The 25,247-nt window shown below is 39.0% G+C and overlaps 1 protein-coding gene across 3 annotated transcripts; it reads left to right on the forward strand.

Annotated features, from left to right (window-relative positions):
• Positions 1-95: 95 nt before the first annotated feature.
• On the forward strand, positions 96-23,309 carry cpt1ab (carnitine palmitoyltransferase 1Ab (liver)). Of its 3 annotated transcripts, none has more exons than XM_063479996.1 (19): positions 96-242; positions 7,038-7,202; positions 7,638-7,780; positions 8,889-9,060; positions 9,547-9,648; positions 10,051-10,188; positions 10,294-10,371; positions 12,730-12,837; positions 13,471-13,558; positions 16,202-16,397; positions 17,087-17,275; positions 17,374-17,479; positions 19,159-19,272; positions 19,535-19,699; positions 20,278-20,409; positions 20,540-20,692; positions 20,852-20,965; positions 21,154-21,246; positions 21,349-23,309. In XM_063479996.1, the coding sequence occupies exons 2-19, from the start codon at positions 7,062-7,064 to the stop codon at positions 21,433-21,435; spliced, it is 2,319 nt and encodes a 772-aa protein (XP_063336066.1). In that variant the 5' UTR covers positions 96-242; positions 7,038-7,061; the 3' UTR covers positions 21,436-23,309. The 3 variants fall into 3 exon arrangements, with proteins under 3 accessions (XP_063336066.1, XP_063336068.1, XP_065327473.1); XM_063479998.1 differs by lacking the exon at positions 96-242 and adding an exon at positions 4,009-4,101; XM_065471401.1 differs by lacking the exons at positions 96-242; positions 13,471-13,558 and adding exons at positions 4,009-4,101; positions 14,041-14,125.
• Positions 23,310-25,247: the final 1,938 nt, after the last annotated feature.

Genomic DNA, 25,247 nt, shown 5'->3' on the forward strand with positions numbered 1-25,247 from the left:
TTGGTCAAACGGACAACCCCTCCACCCCCTCCACCCCCTTCCTCCCTCCTCACTCAGCCCTGCTCCACATGCCGCGAGCGAGCGAGCGAGTTGGTTGCAGCTGTCTGGCAGGCTGCACACCAGTGACAGCGTATGACGCACGCGCACGAACAGCCGTGGGATCCTTAGGTCTCTGTGAATCCAAAGTTTGGACGTGTTTTTCGTGTTTGAGTTGCACGGAGGAACGTAAAGGCGAATACACGGTAGGCTGTCGATTTTAAGTGTATACAAAATGTCAATAAGGGAGCTGTTGCGTCGTTTCCCTCATATTGCGTTCATGTCCTGCGCGTTCAGAGCGGAAATCTCCCCAGCTTGCGTACTGAGTTGTCAGAGACGAATGATGGAAGCGCCAGGGAAGGCTATAACAGTAATGCATCTTGACGCATTTGTGTTCTTAGAGAGTTTGTAGAGTATTTGACTTAAAAAGATCTAGGAAAATTAATGTGACAAACTCTGTCCAAAAAAAGTCTTATTGCGCCCTCTGTTGGATAAACAGTAGCTATGCAGGTGATACTGAAAGCTGAGCTGCATCCCATAAATAAGGTTTGGGTTTTTACATATTTAAACAAGCAGACATTTGATCTTCTAAGAAATGCTCAGTGATCAGTGATTTTATTTTTTCCCTCCTTCAGCTGATACACCTTTTTGGGATTGCTGCTATGGTGATAAAAAGCAGCAATCAGTCTCCATCTCACCCTGTCCATATCCTCTTCTGTCACACCAACCCTTCTTGACTTCATTCTTGAATCTTCTCAGTGGTGTTCCTTATTTCCTTGTGCTTTGCAACTCAATATTCAAGTATATAGTAAATGGACTGGCACATGTATAGTGCCTTTCTATTTAATTTGAACATGCAAAGCGGTTTCTACTTCAAGTCTCACACCCATGTTCATACAGTGGTTTTTTTTTAATCAATAACTAAGCAATTTTATTTAACACTCACACTTTGATGGATCCAATGCCAATACTGAAGGGTACTTCGACAGGTACTTCGACAGGGGTACTTCCAGATTTTTTTTTTTAAGGATAAACAAGAAAAGTAATAGGTGGAAATTTAATTATTTAGATCTGTGGTCAAACAAGCTTCAATATGGCCTCTCAAAAATGTTGTGGATATCTATGATTCAAGGGAGGAATTTTTATATTTAATGCTTAAATGTTTATTTCTAAGCTATCTGAAAGAACAAATTAATAATTCCGGGATGCCCAAATGCAAAATGTAAAAAGAAGTTTCCAAGAGAATCCCAAAAAAGGTTTATAATAACTTTTGCAGCTGGTTAAGTCCAAGATTACATCAGTTGACGTGTATTAGAAGCATACCAAAACAAAGCCTTTGTTGATGGAACATCAGAGCAGAACTTTGGCAATAGTGAGCTCTGGACAAAGTGTCAGAGATGGCAATTTTTGGCAGCAGTAAGAACACATATTTCTTCTAGACAGAAAATTTTTCAACAACTGTGGCACAATGGCAGAAACATTATAGATTGCAGTTGCTTCATTTCCTTCAGGGCTGGTCAGTAAGCAGACACCGATGCAGTTGAGGTTAAAGCAGAAGTAGTTCTTTCAACTGCAAAATAACTCTAAGCACACTAACAATTTAAAAATTAAAAATGACAAAAACAGATTATAATCCCTTTAACATGGTGCGGCTTTTTGGTAGTCTTGTCTTGGTGTTCTTCTTTATTTTTTCCCTTTTTAACTATGTGCAGGCCAAATATATAGGGTACCAGCTTTACCTTTCTACCAACAACTTTGCTGCACTCACTGCCCACAGCAAATACGAGCATGCACTAAAATTTCCCTGGAATTGAGTAGAAGAAAAACAAAGGATATTTGACATTTTTCACTGTGACATCAAAATTTCAAATCTAAATGGGTTGATCCAACAAGGAGAAGGGTGGCAGAGCATCAAGACACACCTCCTGCTGTAACCTGGTGATGCATATCTCTTTATATTTTAGTTTGAATAAATAGCTCAGCAGCAGAGGCTACATTCAAACCTGTGATGGACATGGCTTTTCCACCAGGAACAACAGTAATGACTCTATTTAAGACAGTGCCCTAACTACTGCCAATGCTTTATCCAACAAAACAACCCATCCACCTTGTCACCTATACAAACAGTGGGTGGGTTAACATAAATTCACTATCAGCTATCAGTACACTGAGAACTGAAGAAAGCAGTTTATTTCTATCAGACATACACTTTCCCCAACATTATCTCCTCATTCCATGTATTGGATATCAGTGTGGGGCATTGTTGTGGACTTCAGGAGAATGCACACCCAACATGCTCCTCTGACCATTGACGGAGCGTCTGTGGAGAGAGTGAGCAGCACTAAGTTCTTGGGTGTGCACATCACAGAGGATCTCTCCTGGACGCACAACACCACAGCACTGGCCAAGAAATCACAGCAGCGTCTGTTCTTTCTCCGCAAACTAAGAAGAGCAGGAGCACCAGCCCCCATCATGTACACTTTCTACAGAGGCACCATCGAGAGCATCCTGTCGAGCTGCATCACTGTGTGGTTTGGAGCCTGCAATGCGTCCTGTCACAGAACCCTCCAACGCATAGTGAGAGCTGCAGAGAGGATCATTGGTGTCTCTCTCCCCTCCCTCCAGGACATTTACAGCACCCGTCTCACTAAAAAAGCCCTTTGCATAGCGGCTGATCCCACGCACCCAATGCAAAGCTTCTTCAAGCTGCTGCCGTCAGGGAGGCGACTGAGGAGTCTCCAAGCCAGGACCAGCAGACTGAAGGACAGCTTCATCCATCAGGCTGTCAGGAAGCTTAACTCCCTCCCGATTCTGCCCCCTCTCCCCTCTCTCCTCCACGGTCTCACTGAACTCTGTCACACACACACACACACACACACACACTCTCTGACTCACTCACTGGCCTGCACCAGTTATTAGCCACCTGTGGAGCATTGGACTGCCATTACCTCATAAGACTTTGTTCTGTTACACTACCTCCTACCGTACATTACCAAATCTCCATTTGCACTATTTGCCTATTTGCACTACCCTGCCTGGTCTACACTGAATGTCATCTACCGTTACCGTTACCTGAATATTGTATATTGTATATTGTATAGCTTGTACTGTATTTATTCAAATTTTACTTTTTAATTATTTTACTTGCATTTTTAATCTCTCTCTTATATTTAAATGTTCATTGCTACTTCTTCTAGGGTTTGAGAGTAACGGAATTTCTATTCTCTGTATGTCCTGTACATATGGCAGAATTGACAAATAAAGTTGACTTTGACTTTGACTTTGACTTTGAAGCTTGCCAAGAACAAACAATGAACTTGTAGATACAAGTGGCGTTCCCAGTGTGGAGCAGTGAATGGAATAACATTGTTAGTTGAGAGATATTGAGGAAAGAGCCTCTTTGACCTACAAACTTCATGGAGGAATGGAGTTTGATTTCCTGACACGTTTAAAAAAAAGTAGCTTACATGACCAGGGCAAATTTGCATTTTGAGGATGATCATAAACTGACCAGCTCAAAGATCAACAATGAAGAACTCCACCCACCTCACCATCAAGGGCAAATTCCATATTCTGCACCCCCAAACACTCATTCAAAAGCTGAAATCAGAGCTCTTCCACAACGGACATTCCAATTTGACAGTTTTATATAAAGATCATTTATAACTTTGCCATAAAATTCAGTTGTACACCTGTCATACTGTAATAAGCATTAAACAGCCTTATCAGCTCTAACAGGATTGCACCATGACATTATATTCAACCCCATACACTACTTAACAACCCACCTTTCACCTGTTATGGCATGGTCATGGTGTCACTGATCCCATCTCCAGCGTAATGTCTTTGCACAGGTTACCAGCTGTCATAGTTTCTGTAGAGCGGGAGTCCTCAGGGGGGCGCTGTTTTAACCACCTTTATATATGGAGGCCGCCGAAAATTGAGATATGTGACGTAGCAAAATGGGCAGTCCGTGTATACAAGTCTGCGCTCTCATTCATAAGGAGTGTTAAACGTTAGCAGTCCCCGCCGACAGCCAGCCAGAGTCACATCCTCCTCACAACTGTAAGTTTTGCTCTTCCACACAGACAACAAGGCTTTGTGCGTATATTCTTTTTCTTAGTGCGTAGCGGCCTCTCATGACACTGTTTTCTTTCTCCGTCTCTCTTCTGTGCTCCTTTGGAATTAGTTGGGGAAAATGCAGAGCTACGTGCGCTACGGGGGGAAATATTACAGGCTAGACAAGTGAAATCTGTGACTGTCAATTTGTTGCAGTACCTTGTCGGCGTAGTGTGTGGAGCTGTGAGGTATTTGCATGGCGTTCAGGCCATTTCCTCACCCACTCACACAGCTGTAGGTTTTCTGTGTGGCAGTTTGGCCTACAGAAACCAGAGATCAAGTTCAATGTAAGCATCCTGCCTAAACCACTGAAACGGTCCATTGCACTCAAAGCTATTTTAACAGCAGGTCATGGGAATGCATGTCAAAGAGGCCTCTACTGCATATCTGTATGAATATAAACATTTCACCTGTCATGACTTTTCTTTCTTTCTTTGTTTTTGGTATTGCTTCTAATGTTAGACTCCCCTGGTGATTCCTATTTTGTTGTTCCCAACATTTATGTCGGCAAAAGTCCAAATAAAGGCCTTTTAGTGGCCATCGCATTATAAAACGCATGTAACTGTAATGTAAAGTAACGCCGACGTGAACCTTAGAGAGCAAATTATTTGATTGCACCAGAGGACACATGTAGTGAAGGGTGTGGGTATAAATGTCACCTACCTGTGAAGGTCAGCAAAAGCTGGCTTGTGGTGTCCTTGTTGTAGGAGCGTGTTTACATTGATAAACTACAATAAAATACAATTTATAGGACCGAGAGGGTTAGTTATTTTTGATTATAAATAAGTAACACGTAGTGTGTTTATGTCCAGGTTACACACTGGTGACCTCATTTCACTTAGACCACGTGGGAGGATATTTGATATAATTTTACAAATGTAACCGGCATATGTGGGCCTAGCTTATGAGCCTGTAAGTGTTCGGTAATGACGGTTGGTTTTATGGGGTGAGTGTGGTGTTTGCAGCCATAATGATAATGCAGACAGTAGTACAGTAACTGCATAAAGACAAGGGCTAGTTGCAATGGTTGCAAAGACCTAAATGTTTATCGCCGGTTATACGACATCCACAGCAAAGGCTATGTTTTCAGTGGCTCCTTTGTTACCACATTTGACTGTGCTGGGTGGCACAGGACGATTCGTGAGTACTGTGTTGCCAGTTTTACGCGGTATCTAAGCGGCGCTGTGCTGCGACCTTTCCCCTAGTTTCTGCAGCACAGGGTGGATCATGTGATGTTGGAAAGTAGCTGGGGGAGGGGACTGGCTGCTGAAACGCTGCTCTGTGGATGCTGTTCCTTCAGAGGAGTGGAAGAAGCGACGTGTACTGCTTTCAGAGTGCTCTCATTGAATGAAATAAAAGTGGACCCTGTAACAAAAAAAGGAAAAAAGATAGCAATCCTTTAAAGAAGATGATCTTTGTAGAGAGACATCTCTTTGGAAATAAGGGCTTCATTAATTTTGTTCTGAATCTGTAAAACCTGAATCATGCTAGTCATTTGGAGGTTTATTCCATGGTAAATTTATGACAAAGCAGAGGATCTGTGTATTAGAAGAATTATTTAAGGAAGTCTCATAAAGTATGTTTAAAATATAACAGAATTTGTGCACAGCTTGTCAAGTTCATTCATGTTTCTTCTAAGCCAATAAAGCATTTTTAATTCAATTGCTTTCTGTTTGTAGCAAGAAACAATTAAATCTAGATAAAAATATATCCGGGGCGCTAGCTACTGGTTCTCATTTGTTCATAAAAAACATCTTATTAATTGTTTTCTTGGTTGCCTCATAAATATACAAACTACAATGGAGTCTTTGATAGTAGGTAAGCTGGAAGACCCACTTGTTCAAATACAATAGACCAGACATTGCTTTGATCAAGGTTACTTCCCAGTGTTGCCTTTTACTGAGACAAGTTAGTTTCAAATTTTTCCAAAACTAATGGGTGGGGCAGATAATTACGGTAACTGAAAAGATTCACTTTATTTATTTATGCAGCCATATCTTGACTAGGGTTGACGGTTTTAAAACAAGACAGGCCTCATGCCAAACATCAGTTATGTTGGATTACCCGTATAACCAGTTCAGACATTTGTAAGGGGTCACTCACCTGTGTGTGGCCTCTGATCTCAGTTTGCAGGAGCCTGTTTAGTTAAAAACATACACATGACTTTCATTTTGTGAAGGACGCTAATCCAATCACAATAGTTGCTAAAAGGGATACACAGTTTTTTATGATCCTTACCAAGCTGAGAGCAGTGCCCATTGTGAATTCTTTCTAATGCAAAAAAGTAATAATAATAATTAAAAATGATTTGTGCTTTAGTCACAATTTCTACTTTTGAGGTGGGTTTTTAAAAATATTTGTGTCGGTGCTTCCTCACATGACAGATGGATTGCTTTGTGCTTGTGCATGACTGCTCCACATTTAAAACTAGCACTAGTTTTGCCTTTAAACCTAGATTGTGTGAGTGACTGTGCAGGTGTCAGTGAAACTGCATTCAACTGTTTTAAAAATCCAGAAGCAACCCTTTTAACCCTGTGGCTGATTCTCTGCAGATAAACAGATTACATCTAAAAATGGTAGATAATTGGCAGTGTTGGACAATTGCTTTCAAGACACTGATAGAAGCTGAGGGATAGTTGTGATATTTGGCTTACACCAGTCATTCACAGCCTTATCTAGAGATCAACACGCTGTGTTGAACCTTATAGTGTGTGACCACTCTTGAAGTTACTATCTGTGTTTAGCTTTGTGAAGAAGAGTTTGTAGGAACAAGAATGAAGATTTAGATCAGTTGTTGATTGACATGGTCCTTAAATCTTTGGCATAAACTTTATTCAAACTCTCACTTTGCTGATATTACTGTTTGCTCTTACTGTCCTCAGTGACCCTATACATCAGTAGCCACCATGGCAGAAGCGCACCAGGCGGTGGCCTTTCAGTTCACAGTCACCCCTGAAGGCATTGATCTACACCTGTCTCATGAGGCTCTTCGCCAAGTCTACCTCTCTGGCATCCACTCCTGGAAGAAAAGATTTGTTCGCTTCAAGGTGGGAGGCATTAAAATAACCAAAGAGCAAAGTTCAGAGGTTTTATGTATAGTAATGGCTATGCACACAACATTACAGCTCTTTTCTATTTAACATTACAAGATCCCAAGTAATTCTTTGTTGTTTATTAGGTTGCTCACACTAGAAGGTCATAGACTCTCACACAAACAGTCAGCTGTGACACTAACCTTCCTGCCCGTTCTTTGTGTCCTAGCCTTTGGCCTAGTTATCTGTTTACACACCGCCATAGTGAATGACTCAAACCCAAAGACCTGCTAGCATTTTCACACATTCCTCTTTTGTTTCATGTCTGTAATTAATGATTTGTCACATGTATCCTCACGACTCATGATAACATGTTATGAAGTAATTTAATTTTATCTCCTTGGCCCTATATGACCTCTTTAATCCCCAATTTGACTTACATTTCCACAGAATGGGATAATGACTGGTGTGTACCCGGGCAGCCCAGCTGGGTTCTCCATAGTGGTTGGGTCCTACATGGCTTACAATAAATTTAAACAGCTGGATCCATCTTTGGGGCTGTTTACCAAGCTGGGTCAACATATACCCATCAGGTAAGTTTATCCCACGAGGTGATATCCTGGTATGATATGGCTTTTTGTACATTTTTTTCCTATTAAAAAAATAATAACTTTTATTAGTGTTTTCTAAAGTAGATTGTTTCTAAGTGTAACCCTAACTACCATGCGCATTTCTTTACATAGTGGCACAATGATAAGTGAGAAAGCAGGTAAACAAATGCAGTGGGAATTAGCCAGGTGTTGTTTGGCTGGAAGCAGGTATCTTGCCAAATGCGTTGGCAATGGAGTGTGTTTGACTCATACTTAAAGATGTTACAACATTTGCAATAATGCGCATGCTTCATACAGGTCTGTGTGTTACATGATTCTGTAAACTAGTCTGTTTGCTACACATTTTCTTCCAGCTACCTGCCACAACTGATTTTATTATTTGCCAACAATGTTGATGATGTTTAGTAATACTGTGCAAACATGTCTTGAACACGCAAAGCCTTTAATGTTTTTCTTATCAACAGTGCTCTCAAGTCAAGTCGGCTGTTTTTTGATGGTGTTTTTTTTAGTTTATTGAAGAATGTCTGAAAAAATAAGAGTATTGGAACCTTATTTTTTGTTTTAGTAACAAGTACAACCTGTTGGTGTTAAAATGTTTGAAACCTTTAAGTCACAAATACAGAAAAATCTAGTGCATGATCAGATCTGTCCTCATTAACCTTGGCTACACTACATAACAGCAGTTTAGGACTTTACTGCTGACAGTAAATTCATCAAAATGTTTTAGTCCTCCTATCAGAGTAAATAACATACATCATTTATCAGTCATGATTCAGTCTGTCTTTGCTGACTTTGGACTCGCCAAGTCGGGAAGTAGCTGTGTGACAGTAATTGCCCCATGTTTTCACTATGCTGTTGTAGTGTAGTACAGTCTTAGATTGCTCATTTGGCCAAGGTTGATAATTAATTGTTTATGTAATGACTTTGAACATCATAGCACTTTACTTATTCCTTCAGTCAGATTACTAACTTACAAAAACATACTGAGTTTTGTAAAGCCCTATTAAGCAAAACCATAATTTGTGTCCACTCTGCAGTTAAATGTTTAACATTATATTGTCCTCCATCCTGTTTCGTTCTCTGTCCACAGCCGATATATGTCCACAGACAGCCAGAGGATCGTCGGAGGAATTCTAGTGGGCACAAGCCTGTGGGTTACCATAATAATGATTATGAGGACTGTCCTCAAGTCCTTGCTGTCATGGCATGGATGGATGCAAGAACGTCATGGCTCCTTGTCCTGGTCGAGTCGCATTTGGATGGTGAGATAATGTGCTCCATTGTTCCAGTCACTGAAGAGGAGCTAATTGGTAGAATGTTGTAGAGATGGACCTTATTGCCTTGAATAAACAATGCTGTTTTTGCAACAGTGTTATTAAGCACTTGTGTCTTCACTGGTCATATGCTGAATTAAATGTTCTACATTAAACAGGGCTGAGGTTTTATACTATATTTTAAACATTATTATAATCATGTGTGCTTGTTTTACTTATAAGATGAGTTCTATACAGCAGATAATTATTGCTAAATTATAATGTTATTAAGGTTAAAAAAGTAGTCACTTGCTATGACAGTTAGGTCCAGGCAGAGATACAGTGCAATTCTTGTGGATGCCATACTCAAAGTGCTACTTGTGTCCTCTTGTTATTTACTGCTGGTTATGTCTTTGGACTTTGCCTCATACCTTGCTGGTTTCCAGGTGAAACAAAACATCACTTCAAACTGCCTTATCTGCTCTGCTTGTCCAGGTTCTAGTGAAGGTGTTCTCTGGCCGGAAACCAATGCTGTACAGTTTCCAGAACTCTCTGCCACGACTACCTGTTCCTTCTATCAAGGACACCTGCGAAAGGGTAATTTCTTATCTGGTGTTTTTATCTACATTTATGATAATGCTGATAAAGGTGCTAAGCTTCGGACTGGCACCAAAGTTGCATTTTGAAGAGCAAAAAATTTCTAGGTTTTCATTGAGGAAACTAGTTAAGATTTAAAAACAAAACAAAACATGCAATACACTGGAACTGCATGTAAACAAAAAAGCCTTAAAGGTACTGATTTAAATTCATTTACACATTCCCTCAGGCTTTGACTCTGTGGTACAAGGCAGTGACTGAAAATTGACCTCCTTGCCTGTGATTGTCTGTCTGAGAAGACACTGTGTGCTGCATATTTTTTCCTGCCCTTTGTGCTCTTTGTTAAAAGTCAGATACTCTTTGCTTCACTCTTTCTTACCTTGATTTTTCTGGTGTTTTCAGTACTTGGAGTCAGTGCGCCCACTGATGGATGATCAGCGGTTTGAACGAATGAAAGGCCTGACTCAAGACTTTGAGAAGAATCTGGGTCCCAGGCTGCAGTGGTACCTTAAACTCAAGTCCTGGTGGGCGTCCAACTATGTGAGTTCCTCTTCTCTGACTTTTCACACTTAGGTCAGTCTTACCCTGAAAAGCAATGCATTGAAAACTTCTGTTTGTTCCCTCTCTTCTCTCTGCCTGTCACAGGTCAGTGACTGGTGGGAAGAGTATATTTACCTGAGAGGCCGTGGACCTATCATGGTGAACAGTAACTATTATGCCATGGTAAGGCAACTCCACCTCTGTGTCTGTTTGGTAATAGTGAGGTAGTCTCCTCATGATGGTCTGAGTGTTTGAAGGCATGTTGTGTGTGTTTTTTTTTTTTTTTTGTTTTTTTTTTGACACCTGGCTAAATTGCAAAAGCTCCAATTTGAGCAGTTTTCATTTTAACGTGACCCGTTTATCGCCACTTTGACCCCCAAAAGTGTGGATGGTTGTGAATTGCATACAAACCCTTTTAGCCTTTTAATTATTAACTCTTTGTGTGTGATCTTTAAGTTTTTGTCACTAGAGTTGCAGAGTAATCAGCGGTTATCTTGTGACATACTTATTTCACAATGTTGTAAAAGAAAAAAAAAAGTAACCCAAACACTCAAGCAGCTTCACGGCACTATCTGCAAAACGAAACTCAACATTTGAGACTAATTTATTTATTGCTACTATATATATACACTGGATAAGAACAGCACAAATAACAAAAAACTATGACCTCTGAGTTTATGATTTTGAATGAATGGAACAAACACTTTCAGTTTGTTTCTACGTGTGAACTGTCTAAAATTTAACTCAACTGTCTTCCTTTAACTTTGATTTTCATATTTGACTTTTGAATGAGAGTATTTCTGTTCTACATACATAATCTAATTTGTAACTTAGAAAAATTTCAAGTTATTAAACACTATGTACCCTAATGATATGCATTCTGCAACATTAACCCTCGTGTGTCCATGAGTAATAATATACTTTATTATAATTTCTCAGGGCAAGTTATAGCTGAAGTCTTGTAGTCTTGGAGTTAAAGACGTCAAGTCCTCAGAATCCTGGCAGCCAATCACCTAATTACAGCATCTGTACTTTGTGGATGGGTTGACTGGCCGCAGTGTCTGCATAAATCTAAACCTCCCTTTTTTTGCCTGGATCAGTGAGAAAGTCAGGACACTGCAAATGTGTCAGTTGTGTGCAGTTGTTAATCGTAAATCTGTCACTAAAACCAGAACAAAAATGGATCCATGCTCTTGCTTACAAACCCTCTTTATACTCTATGCAAATTGTCTTTGACCAAAATAACTACAATGAATCAATGGCCAGATTACATTTGTATCAATTCTAGCTTTTACCTGTTGTAAGAACAACACATTATCTGAGGTTTAATTTAAACTAGCTGCAGACTTCAAGTTCAAAGACCAATTTGCAGACTGAGTTGTACAATCTAGATCAGCGGTCCCCAACCTTTTTTGCGCCACGGACCGGTTTATGCCCGACAATATTTTCACGGACCGGCCTTTAAGGTGTCAGGGATAAATACAACAAAATAAAACTAGTACCGGTACCGAACACACGTGAAAAGACCCAGGAAAACCGAGTTAACGATAAAAACGATAACAAAATAACGCTGAAAACCGATAAAAACCCTGAAAACCATACATTTCACACCTGAGCCTCAACTCTCGCGGCCCGGTACCAAACGACTTACGGACCGGTACCGGTCCGAGGCCCGGGGGTTGGGGACCGCTGATCTAGATCACACCTAAGATCATTTTCTTTGGATTTTCTTTTTTAAGACAATACAGTATGAATAGGCAAAGTGTAAATTGACATAAAAGACACATTTTCTCATCATCTGACATAGTAAACAACTCATCCTCTTAATTAAGTCACAACTCCAGTGTGTCCAAAAATTAAAACCACACGTGCTGTCAGATGTATAGTTTAGTGGATAACACATTCGGCTAACATCTCGAAAAGTCGAAGCGCAAATTGCTGAAAGTGTTGGAAACGAAAGGCATCTAGTGGAAAAAAATTGTCAGATGTGTAGATTATTCTCTTGTGAGTAAGAGAGCAAGAAGGAAGGAGTTTCTATACTGTCCCTGTTCCCAGATGAGCCATCTCAGTCTTTAGGCTTACATATTTGAAAGACTAATGGTGCTACAACAGGTTAAAACGAAACAGAGCTGCAAATGTTTATGGTATTGTTGTAATATTTAGAACAACATATTACTCAATAAATTAATCAGCTATTAAAAGTACAAGTGCACAGGTTTAGATAAGACGTTGGCAACAAGTTTGTCTCTTGCTTAATGTAATCTATCGGTGGAACTACAACAATAACAATGCCAAGAATTTACCACAGGATTCATTGCACTACGGTACACACCTCACTCCACATTGAGTTCACCTTCAAAACTGGTCACACATTTGTGTTTACCAATGATGAACAAAGATTCAGTTAAAACAAAGCAACAATCTGACTTTTTTAATGCACAGGTTAAATGTGCAGCTTAAGTGGTAGTTATTATGTTTCTGTTGCCTCACAAGCTGTAGGAAGATGTGAGAACTTATTATTGATCATCTCTGTTTCTCCAGGATTTCCTGTACGTGTTCCCCACCTCCATCCAGGCTGCCAGGGCAGGTAACGCCATTCATTCTATCATGCTGTACAGGAGAAAACTGGACAGAGCTCAGATCAAACCTGTGAGTACAGAGCTCCTCTGTTTGACTCATTTAATGATTTGTTGAACTATGTGAAGCGTACATAGTTGTAATGTAAATTTCCTACTCATTCACACTGGCTCCATGTAAATATTTAACTCATACTTTACTGATTAATAGGTATTATCTCAGTGTGTTTTTCTTTTAAGTTTACAATGAAAAGCTGCTTATCTTTTAACGACCATTTCTTGTGTGCTTTGATGTAAGTTTGTTATCCACAATCTCACGAATTATTATATTTATACTCTGTCACCCTCAGCTTACCGTAACTAACCATGCACTGTGCTTTTTGCTTGTTTGTTTGAAGTGCAGTTGTAATTACCAACAATGCAATATGACAGGCATTTTCTAAAAGCTTAGTAAATAAACTAACCCACCCCAGTGTCATTTATTTCCTGCATCTCCGTCAACCCCATGCCTTCACCAAGCTGCATGATGCCTAAGTGCAAATTCTTACATTTGCACAATAGCAAAATATGTTGTGAAAATGCCCACTTACCTTTCGCCAAATCCAACTGTATGCATTTATGCAAAGACCATTGCATGAGCTAGCTCTGTTACAGACTCACACTCGATTGTCTCTGTTTTACTGTTTTGTGCCGGACGCTGCGTTAGATATACTTGCTGGCGAACAAGGTTCCTCTGTGTTCAGCTCAGTGGGAGAGAATGTTTAACACCTCCCGCATCCCCGGTGTGGAGACAGGTAAGAGGAGGGCACGTCTCCGTCGTGCCCTCTCCCCCCTCTACCCTGTGACCCTGGTCATGTTCGTTGCAACAGCCTTTGGAAACCCTGATTACTATACTCGTTCTCATCAGCACAGCCCTGTGCTGTTATTGGCTTTAATACATACGAATGTTCAAATTTGTTTAGGTGATACATTATGTCACAATATTCTAAAAGCTTTCAAATTTCTCTTAAAAAATACTGTTGCATCAGGGCTTTGCTGGTGTATTTGAGATAGTAAGCCACTGGTTTCTGGACTCCGCTCATGCCTCTTTCCCTGGAAGCCTTCTGAGATCCCCTCTGCTCCTTAAGATTGCTTATCAAACCAATCCTCATCACTCCCACTGCACTTCATCCAATCTCCTGGTCATGTAGGTGTGTGTCTGCTGCTGTTCTCTCTGGGATTTTAGTAAATTAGTTTGTCATCTCTTTGTGTTTGACTCTCCCCTTTTGCTTTTCAGCTCATGCTCCTACACACTATTCCCATGTGCTCAGCCCAATACGAGCGTATGTTCAACACGACTCGTGTCCCAGGTGTAGAAACAGGTAGAGTCTTTAGCTGGCACCTCCTCTACTCCAACTGTACTTTTCCTCAGGACATTTGTCCATCAGTTTGAGTTGGAAGTCTGACCTCCATGAATTGATAATGCATGTGTGCTGCTGTGTGCACATTCAAGGACTAATTTGCATGTCACTGAAATATAGTTCATAAGTTTTAGAAGACAAACAGTCTTAGATAAATAAATAAAAGAAATATATTTTTCATGCAAATAAATTATGCAGAATATGTATTTACTATAATACACAGTTTACGAAAGAATTAAAAGAATAATGTTTTCACAGTCCTGGAAAAAATTAAGTACACTGTTACTGCTGCCATAGGAATTAAAGGAGTTAGTAGTAGACAGGTGCAGTTAATCAAATGTGATTAATTTATCATTAACAAGTGTGAGCACCTCTATAAAGGTAGAACTTGTTGTTTTCTTTCTGCTTGCTGGTCTGGAATATTCTGGTGTGTGTTAACACAGTCTTCCCAAGAAGGGATGTCTCAGCAAATTAACCCCAAGATAAGACCGTGCAATGGTCATAGAAAGTGCAAAAAAACACAAGAGCTACATCTCAGAGTCTACTCTTAGTTCGCATGTTAAATGTTAAAATTCATGACAGTGCAGTTAGAAAAAAAAAAAAAGAAGAAAATAACTGTTTTTTTTGCTGTGTCGGGACCCAAAGAGAGCTGTACATTAATAAAAATTCCTGCCAACTGCAATTAACTAAAACAATGCTGTCAAAAGCAGTGGGATGTATTTATTTTAAAGTACATGACTTTACCTGTTTTTAAAATGACTTAATTGGAAACTTTATAAAAAATGGATTAGATTACATTGTTCTGGCCTTGTAGATTAAATTTCTGTAATACATAAAATTATTCTTTTTAAACGTAATTTAAGACGTTCATAGTAAAGTAAAGCAGTGAGAATCAGCAAGTGTTTACTTTGATTCATTCCAAACTTTTTGAGGTGCCGTGTTTACAGGCACAATGACGTGCACGCAACTACTACAAAAAATATAAGCTTCTTAGAAGAGGTAAAAATCCTCTCATCTAGATTATGAGCAGTTAAGTTTAAAAACTCAAACCTGAAAGACTCAAGGCCAAGACCTCGAGCTGTGACATAATTTAAATGTACAATAATGATAAATTGTGTCGCTTAGCAGGCACATGGGACCCAGCAGAAGGTATTTAACGCTACCTTTTTAGACTGAAGGCATTTTAAAAATAGAAAAATGTAGTGTGCTTTTAAAAATACATTTAATAAAATAAGGTTGTATTCAGTGTCTTTGTAAGCAGAAAGATCTGAGTTGCTGCAGTGATTAGAACGGCTTTCCAATTCAGCCCTGTGGTATACTGGGCCCAGAATACTCATACTGATGGAGGTCCTTACTATAAGAAAGCACAGTAGGCTAAATATTATTATTTGGCTTGTTCTTGGTGTAAGTATTTGTTTCCCTTTATCCTACCAGTACCAAGTACATTGCTTGTTTGAGTGCTCAAGCTCCAAATTTGTAGTAAAATAACACAGTAGCAATGAGAGTATGCAAGTAAAGCTTTGAAACTGGCTTCCCACATTTGTTCACATTGTTGCTCAAACAAGCATTGTGTTCCCAACTACATTCTTGTTCCCAGTCCTTCCCTTTTTCATCCCACTTGCTGCACTCCTCATTTCAACCCGCCTTAGTTTTTGAATTGTGTAAATGAATTATGTTTTTCTTTTAAAAGAAAACTGGATATCACATCTTTTTACTTCTGGGGCAAATTACTGTTTACTAACATCTGTATTGCTACCAGAAATAAAATAATGCAACATCCACTTGATATTTGATATTTTTATAATTTTTTCTCCTTTTTCACAAAGATGTTGGCATTAAACAACATGCATTTCTGATTATACACACAAGTCACCCACATGATGTGTGGTATGCAAGTTCTTTTATTTAAAAAGAAAAAATCCACAACACATGTACAAATATAAATATACCCTTCTCCCCCACAACCACAGATTTTCTTCATCCGTCTTTCTTGTTTTCCTGTTTTCTCTCTTCCTGTCATTGTTCTTTCTCCACTAGACACCCTTCAGCACGTGAACGAGAGCAAACACATAGTTGTGTACCATAAGGGACGTTACTTCAAGGTGTGGATGTTTTATGATGGCCGGCTGCTGTTGCCACGGGAGATCGAGCAGCAGATGGAGAGGATCTTGGCAGACAAGTCGGAGCCCTTGCCAGGAGAGGAGAGACTAGCAGCACTCACTGCAGGGGATAGGTGGGTATCATTGCAGAATAAGCTGGAGCCAGGATTGATGAGGCCACACAATTTTACTTTTTAATCTGTAGCATGACAGGAAGTACAGAAATGTAGGCTATGTGTGGACATTTACAGTGGTCATAGGCTGAATCAGTGAGTTTGGTATTCTTCAAAAACTTTTTTTTTCTAAAACGTTATTTAGAAAAATATATTTTAAGAAATTAAAAATGTGATTGCAAATTAGTATTTGAAATAAAGAAAATAAACCTGAAATCAAAGAGACATCAAAGTCATGTTAAAATAGGCTAATAATATGGGCCCGGGCATGTATCATATTTAAAGCATGGCAACAAGACGAACCACTAACTTGTTTTGTTTGAAGTGCAGCTGTAATTAAAAAGCGATTAAATTAAAAGCGATATCACAAGCATTTTCTAAAAGCTTAGTAAAATGCATTTTTAGGGAGTAGTAAAGGGTGTGGTATTGACGGCTCACAGTTTTCCCATACTGACAAAGAACAATGTACGCGTATTTGTGTAACATACGTAAAGAAATCTTTTTAAAACTACTGTAAAGTAGCAAAAATGTCACTTAGCTCCAGCTTTTATATGCTTTCTGTTAGAAAGATTAAAAGAACATATTTTACACTCATGCAGTTATGTCTATGCTTTACTTTTGGAACATATTTTGTGTTTTTACCTTGTTAGGACACCGTGGGCAAAGGCCCGTGAGACATTCTTCAGCCGTGGAAAGAACAAGCAGTCTCTGGATGCTGTCGAAAAGGCAGCCTTCTTCCTCACCCTCGATGATACAGAGCAGCGCTACGATGCAAAAAACCCAGTCAAGTCTCTGGACATTTATGCCAAGTCCCTGCTCCATGGAAAATGCTACGACAGGTGGAGATAAACTTTATAGATTTTATGGCCAATTTTCAGTATGTTTGTGGCATTAACCTGTTTGCAAATTAACCTAATAATATTTTGTAATCCTTCAGGTGGTTTGATAAGTCCCTTAATATGATAGTTTACAAGAATGGTACGATGGGACTGAATGCAGAGCATTCCTGGGCAGATGCTCCGATTGTTGGCCATCTGTGGGAGGTAAGTCACTGGTTTTGTGGAAAAAAGTAAATACGGTATCTTGTAATATCACGAGAAATATTATATAGTTAAGGCCGTAAATATTTAGGCACAAGTTTTGTCATTTTAACTCTACACCACTACAGATCAAAAAAATCAGAGCAAAAACTTTAGAAGTAACCAAACTAACAGTCTGATGCATTCATGTGTTAGTAAATGAGTAATTTACTGGTCAGCAACACCAAAACACCTGGACAACTACTAAAGACAACCAGTACAGCCAAGTCAGGAGGTAGGCGTGTTATTGTCAAAATCTACCATCTAAAGATGCCTTTATGAAGGTAAATGCAGAGGATTTGCAAAAAGTGCACTTGTTATACTTAAGAACAAGGTCAAGTTATACTTATACGTCATAAAACATCTAAAGGACCTGCACATTTCTGAAAAAAAAAAATGTAGACAGATGAAACCAAGCTTAACTTGTACCAGAATGATGGGAAGAATGGGAAGTATGGAGAAAGAGAGAAACAGTTTATGACCTGTATACTGTTTCATCTGTCAGATATGTTTGAGACATGGGCATGTATGGCAGCCAGTGGAACAGGGTTACCTGACTGCCGAATTCAGCATGCCCAGGATACCTTTCTGTTATCTGGATTCACTTACTCTAAGCCTTGGCAATCAGGATAAGCGTTCACATGAAGCTGGTTATCAGCTTGTGGTGCTGTTGGCAGCATCTAACCAATCTAAGAGTCATCATATGATTATTCTTCTACAGAAAATGATCCCTATGAGTGTCACCTACAAACTTACTACAATAGCTGCAATTCCAGTAGTGTAAAAGAGACATGGCAGCAGATTAGAGTGAAGCAGAAGAACATTTTCTAAATCAACAGATTAATGCATGGACATTCCTGTGACAATGTGACGCACAGTTTGTGCTTTGTTCAGTGGTTTTATTAAGATTTTACAAGCTGCATATATAAAATATATATCCCCAGCAGAGAATCTATATCACACTTAAACATGCTGTAAATAAAAGAAGAAGTGCTTCCAGATGACGGAGTCTCTGCAGACTGCAGTGACGTTTGGCAGTAAAGTTTGAATATGAAAACAAAATTCAAACATAGGCTTAGTCTACATGCAAATTTGATATGTCCCTTAAAAATAAATTACTATTGCAAAACTGTGGCCAACAAAGTTGCGTCTGAATTTCTTACTGATGCTCATCAGGGAAACAGACTTTAGACACTACTGAAACACTTTAGACCCTCCTACACTCCCCGCACTGTCCAAGGGACTTCTAGGAATGGTGATGCTATTTTCTGGAGAAAATTGTTCAGTAGGTGGTGATTTCATACCTGCTGGTCTGGAACAGTTCACAGCATAAGTTACCATGTCAATATACCCTGCAAGAAGTGAACCGCCGTAGATCTCAACTTAATAGAGCGTGCTTTTAAGCAAGCAAGCCGCATCTGAAGGTTACTGCTGCAGTAAATGCCTAACACAGCATCTTAAGTGACTCAGTAACTCATTCAGTTATTTACTGATGTTTTTTTTTAATCCAAGTGTTAAAAAGGATTTTTAATTTAAAATCGGTGTACGTGGTGATGTACAGAAGCAAAATTGCAAGAAGAAATTGCAAGCAAAACAGCAGAAACTTTTGAGTGAGATGAGTTAAAGTTTTGACTCTCTTGCAGCATGTACTTTCCATGGATCCCAAGCTGGGATACACTGAGGATGGTCACTGTGTTGGGAAGCCTCATCCTAACCTGCCCGGCCCTCAAAGGCTGCAGTGGACCATCCCTGCTGAGGTAGAAAATCTTTTACTTTACGCCATAATTTTATATTAGCAGAACTTGGATTCCCTCTTGTGGTAGCATAAGCTAAGTACACCAGAGTGGATTTAATTAACTATATAGATGTTTGTTTATTGGATGTTATTTTTTGGATTTAAATAGCTTCTTAAACGAATCTAATAATTTAATCATCTTGACGTTTCTTCATAAAATGCATATATAAATATATATTTTTGTCTGAGTAAAACGTACAGTTATGTTCCCTTTATTCCTCTAGTGCCAGGAGGCCATCGAGAGTTCTTTGACAGTAGCCAGAGCTCTGGCAGATGACGTGGACTGTCACATTATCCCCTTCACTGACTTTGGAAAGGGGCTGATTAAGAAATGCCGCACCAGTCCTGATGCCTTCATCCAGATTGCCCTGCAACTGGCCCATTACAGAGTAAGTTCCCGCATCCTACCAGTTTTTTTTCTGTTTATATCCTTATCTGAAATAAGTTTTTTTTATATTACAGAAAATATTATAAAATCAATCTCATGTTTAAAAGTGTAGATGTAACTTCTCAGAAGCCAGCGCTTTCCAGCCACATGCAATTAAATTAAGTTCCAGCAGAGGGCAGTCACAACTAACTGGCCAGCATAGATTTGTAGGCAGTCAAGCAGTGTTTAGTGGATTTAATAGCGAATTAAAACTTTTATTTTTAATTATTCATGTTGTACTTTAATTAATAATATGACACAAAACATTACATTTTACTTAATTAGTATTCCTTTATACCTTTATTCATTTATCAGTCAAATTATGCCAATGGACGTTGGTGTTGCACGTTAGTTGTGGTATGTTTCTTAACTGGTCACACCATTTTAATTAATAGCTAATAATAATACATAAACCTCCTAAAAGCCGCAGGCCTTTGTAATCATTTCTACTGTTAACGCATAAAAATTTATTTACATAAAATGTTTTCTCTTTTTAATCGTGATTTAATTCTTTTTGATTCTAATCTACTCTCTCAACAGGACAAAGGGAAGTTTTGCCTGACTTATGAGGCCTCCATGACTCGTATGTTCAGGGAAGGTCGAACAGAAACTGTGCGCTCCTGCACCATAGAGACTTGTGCCTTTGTTCGTGCCATGGTCGGAGATGAGACAGTAAGTCCCCTCCTTTCATTTATGTGCTACCGATTTTTTTACTTATTGTTTTGTCACTTTATTATTGTTATTGTGTTATTAAACTATTTGTCATATTTCACTTTTATTCCTTTCGTATTTCTTTCTACAGAGAGAAGAGCGTCTCAGGTTGCTCAAGCTGGCGGCAGAAAAACATCAAAACATGTACCGTTTGGCAATGACAGGACAGGGCATCGATCGCCACCTTTTCTGCCTCTATGTGGTTTCCAAATACCTCGGAGAGGATTCACCCTTCCTGAAGGAGGTATGAGCTTGTTTTCACAAGTTTTGTGCGTTACAGGTACTTGAATAATGCCCATAATTGCTCTTATAAACTTTTTTCATACATAGAAAAAAGCTACGAGCGAACGACCAATACAATAATGTGTCTTAATCTGTGAATTTCTTAAATCTTTACATTTAGGTCCTGTCTGAGCCATGGAAGCTGTCCACCAGCCAGACTCCTCTGCAGCAGGTTGAGCTGTTTGATCTGGTCAGACACCCAGAATATGTGTCCTCTGGAGGTGGTTTTGGTCCAGTAAGTTGTCCATCAGCTTTCACAGTGTCTTTAACAGCTGTTTGTGTTAGTTTTCCTGCAACAAAACACATAAGGTTGTATAATCCTTAAATTAGAAAAAAAAAAGTTGAAATATTAAAGCAATAAAAATGTATTACTGTGTATGGGATAAGCTCAGAGTCTACTCTCTCGCTTTCTTTGCCCACAAGGTGGCTGATGATGGTTATGGCGTCTCCTACATCATTCTTGGTGAGAACCACATCAACTTCCACATCTCCAGCAAACACTCAAGCCCAGAAACTGTAAGTTCACTAATTTTCCATTTTTTGCTTCTTTAATGGCCGTTTTAAATGAAAAAGCTTACTGGAGTCTTCTTCCATTTCTTTCTTCTTTTGTTTTCTTAGGACTCACATCGTTTTGGGACCAACATCAGACAGGCCATGCTGGACATTCTGGGTCTCTTTGAGCTCAACAACAAAGCTGCCAAGTGATGGCTGTCTTTGCTGGTGGAAGACTATGAGTAACATATATTCAAAAAAAGGTTGTACAGAGTCACTTGTTGGTTTAGAGGTTATATTTATGTTAATTAATGTTACAAAAATAAGGATGATTGAAAGTTTTTTGGAAGCATTATCGTTGATACGTTTGTGAGGCACTTATGTAAGCTGTATATTTAGGCATAGTGAGTAACCGGTGGTGCTGGGTACAGGTAATGCACAGATCAAAGTTGGTTTTGTTTTTTTTTTCACAAGACTGTACGTACCGGTGCCTTACTGACCCACTAATGTAAAAAGGGCAGAAAGGGCGTCTGAGATCAAATCTGCATTAACATATTTCAGCTAAAGGCTTTTTCAGTGGCATCATCAAATACTTGAATTGCATTTTAAGTTGCATGATGGTGCAATATCTTTATTTCTGTTCCCATCCTATGCGTTAGCTTTGTCCTTAAGTTTCTTTCATGTCTTGCAGTTGCAGCTCCTGAGGCACTGACCAAAGCAGCAAACTTGATGTTGAATTTCATTAAATTTGCATGCTGTGTGTGCTATCCATTATTTCATAAAGTGCAGTTTAAAGAGAGGATGATTCTGAATGTTTAGCAGCTGTACCCAGTAATTTCACACCGACAGGAGTAAAATAAGGTATCTGTGATTGCAAAAGTTATAAACATTCAGCTTGGATCAGAGTAGCGAGCCTTACATCACTGTAATGTTGAATATCAACACGTTGCTACTGTCTTTTCTTATTCCAAGTGCGCAGCCAGTGTTTTTGTTCAGGTTTGGCTTCTATGACTCTTATTAAGTGGCGACAAAGGCACATGATTTTTTTTCTTGTTCGTTGTTTTCATACTCAGGTTTTGCTAACTTGGCCTAGTGTCCTAGGGTGCTGGCTACAACACTGAAAATGAGTGCTTTTGCTGACATGTAAATGTGGAACACTAGACGTTGAAATGCAGTACAATGCCAATGTGATTCCAGTGAGATGGTAGATAGCATAGCGTGAAGTTTGCTGTTGAAGTGAGGGTTCGCAAGACAGGGAGGTGTGCGTCTGGATTGAATCTGACAGCGTAAGGCCAACAGTGACTTTACTTCTTTTGTGAGGGGTTGAGGGGGGGAAATCGCCAATTAACTGTACTTTAGCTCTGTTGCGCACTCCATCTCTGACCCTATCGTTCAAACCTAGAAACTCCAGACTACCCGTGCAGCCTTTTGTCACCTCAAAAAAAATTCTGTAAACTTTTATGAGCAATCGGATTGTTGGTTATATCAAAGCAGTGTTGCAGCTGTTGTTTTTAAGTCAAGAAAATCACATGGTCGGTTTTTGGTCTCTTCAGTAAAGTTGGATATCATTTCTTCTCTTTAGCTATTTTTTAAGAAACGCAGGTTTCTAGTCATGTATAGGAATGCATTTTTTAAATAATGTATATGTTGTCAGTCCAACATATTTATTTTTTCAGGTTTTAGCTTCTGTATTTTAACACATCTTGGTTATTTGACAGCGGATCGTCACAAATGATGACCCCAAAGTTAAAGTTTTGCTGGTTTAAGAAAAAACATGGACAAAATGCTTCCTTTTCTTTTGTCATGACAGTTTTGTTATCCCAGACTTGTAGTTTTATCTAGACCTCATGTTTACACTGCTGCATGTTTTTGAAGATGAAGCTGTATATGTTTGCCTTTAATTTAATGAATTGTTAAAAGACAAGCAGCTGATATACCAAACTATGTTTAAACAATAAAGTGAATGTCAGATGGCTGCATCACCTCTGAGGCGTCCCTTTTTGCTTATTACGCTTAATACATATCTCTCCATAGAAAAACATTTTACTCACCACACAGCCACTGTGGAGGCTGCGAAACAGCCATTGGAATTGTTCGATTTATGTCCAAAGACATGGCATCAGTTTTTAGAATCAAGTAAAATAAAGACTAATCAGCCTAATTTGCAAAGGCAAAATAATCTTTGTGTATTTATTCCTCAGTATAATTTAGCTTTAAGGAGTTTCTGGAGTAGATTTGCTCATTTTAGTTTAGCTTTCAGTATTTAGTCTTTTTGTAGTGTGAGTGCTATTGTTGGTTGCTCTCTGAAGTTGTGTGTAATTTACTTTATAAATAACTCAGCTACATACAGTCACGGGTCACTTTATTCGGTATACCTGTTCCAGTGCTACTTATTAATGAAACTAATGAATCTAGAGGCTTAATGTGGCACAAAGCATCTTATCTAATGAACCTTTACTGCATGATACAGTATGATCGCAGTAAATCGAATTGAAAAGCAAATTCAAATGTAGGCCAATTTTTTTTTTTTAGCAAGTATTTTTTTTCCACTCAGGTGGGGAAAATACTTTCTATATTCTATATTTTTAAATTTCTATATTAAAATTTTGAGCATGTTTGATACAGTGTATCAATATTTACTGTTATTACTGGCTGGGTATGTAACAGCGCTAATGTTTTAATTCTCCCATTAGACAGCACTAAAACATAGCAGTGCTTTGAGGTAAACCCTGTACACATTCATAAAGGTTTTACTTACTTGTCTTCTATACTGGACATCATACACCACTAGTAGTGCAAGAAAAATGTGTATTCCTCAGCTGGTTGGTGAGGTCGGTTCCTGGAAGTTGCTGGCTGAGGAACGAGGAAACCGGTCACAGAAAGAGCAGTGCATCAAAGCTACTACTACCAATACTAATTAAAAAATAGTTATAACAATCAGGGATTTCCAAAAGTTATTGTGTTTTATCCTCCAGCGACCATGGATAAATAAAGTTGTAAAAATGTATGTGTTCCTAAAGTGATATATTTGTAACCTATTTCAAAATCCCCCCCTAAGCCCAAAGGTCATGTACTTTGCACCATGACGATTGTTTATCCCTTGTTTGCATTTTACTTTAACTGCAACCGTCTCACCCCCATCTGCATCTAAAGGTCATAGCTATGTTTATCAGCTTTTCTTAGTTCTGACAATTTGTAAACCTCTTGAAACTGGTCTGGTGTGAAAATGAGATCTTTCCTTCCTTAGCTTAGTGTTTACTTAATAAAAAGGAAGCTGGGTGATGGCATTAGCCTGCCATCTGGACAGGTGGTTGAGCTCAAGTGGATGGCACCCAGGAGTCAATTCCGTCTCTGAGGGTATTAATAAGTCCCTCCACTAAGGCTGTTCAGGGTGCATTCAACAATTAACCTAAATTAAATTGAAGACATTTAAAGGCATTGCATGGTGACAGATTTCCAAAGAGGGGCAGGCAAGAAGTGATTACACATGACGGTTTTCTTTCTCTGTGCACCTGCCTTAAAAAAAAAAAAAAGATTTCGCTTTCAAAGCCACTTCTTTGTCTTTTTCAAAAGTGTTTTTTAAAAGCATAAAGTCTGTGCAGACTTCCTGTGCATAAAGGAACATCTGATTAGTATTCTAACAAATGAAAGAAGGACTTTCTTCTCTGCTCAAAATACAAGACCCTCGCTCAATTGATTACAAAACCATGAAGCTTTAACCGCTGGCTTACCTAATTGGCAAGATGGAAAAGCCATTCACTCGGGAGCAGACACTGAAACCTAAAACCTTGACTTGCACTTTCTAAAAGTAGACTTTGAGAAAGATCTTTGGCCTCTGCTTGTCACCATGTGCCACTTGCGCCAAAACACCCTCAAAGAAAAGAGGGGAGCCAGCGTTGCCTATCCTGTTTTATAAGCTATTCATGCATGCAGGGGTAGAGATGATTCCATTTTGTCTGGCGGTAATCACTGGCAGTTGTTAACAGTAGAGAATAACATTGTTCTAATTGCTGCTACCGTATGTA

This window comes from Pelmatolapia mariae, linkage group LG7 (assembly GCF_036321145.2).
Source record: "Pelmatolapia mariae isolate MD_Pm_ZW linkage group LG7, Pm_UMD_F_2, whole genome shotgun sequence".
Taxonomy (NCBI): domain Eukaryota; kingdom Metazoa; phylum Chordata; class Actinopteri; order Cichliformes; family Cichlidae; genus Pelmatolapia; species Pelmatolapia mariae.

Bases quoted from the DNA above. Each gene is read 5' to 3' on its own strand.
- cpt1ab (XM_063479996.1), top strand. From the start codon at position 7,062: ATGGCAGAAGCGCACCAGGCGGTGGCCTTTCAGTTCACAGTCACCCCT. The intron at 16,398-17,086 runs GTGGGTATCATT...TTACCTTGTTAG, and splicing joins GCACTCACTGCAGGGGATAG to GACACCGTGGGCAAAGGCCC. The intron at 20,693-20,851 runs GTATGAGCTTGT...CTTTACATTTAG, and splicing joins ATTCACCCTTCCTGAAGGAG to GTCCTGTCTGAGCCATGGAA.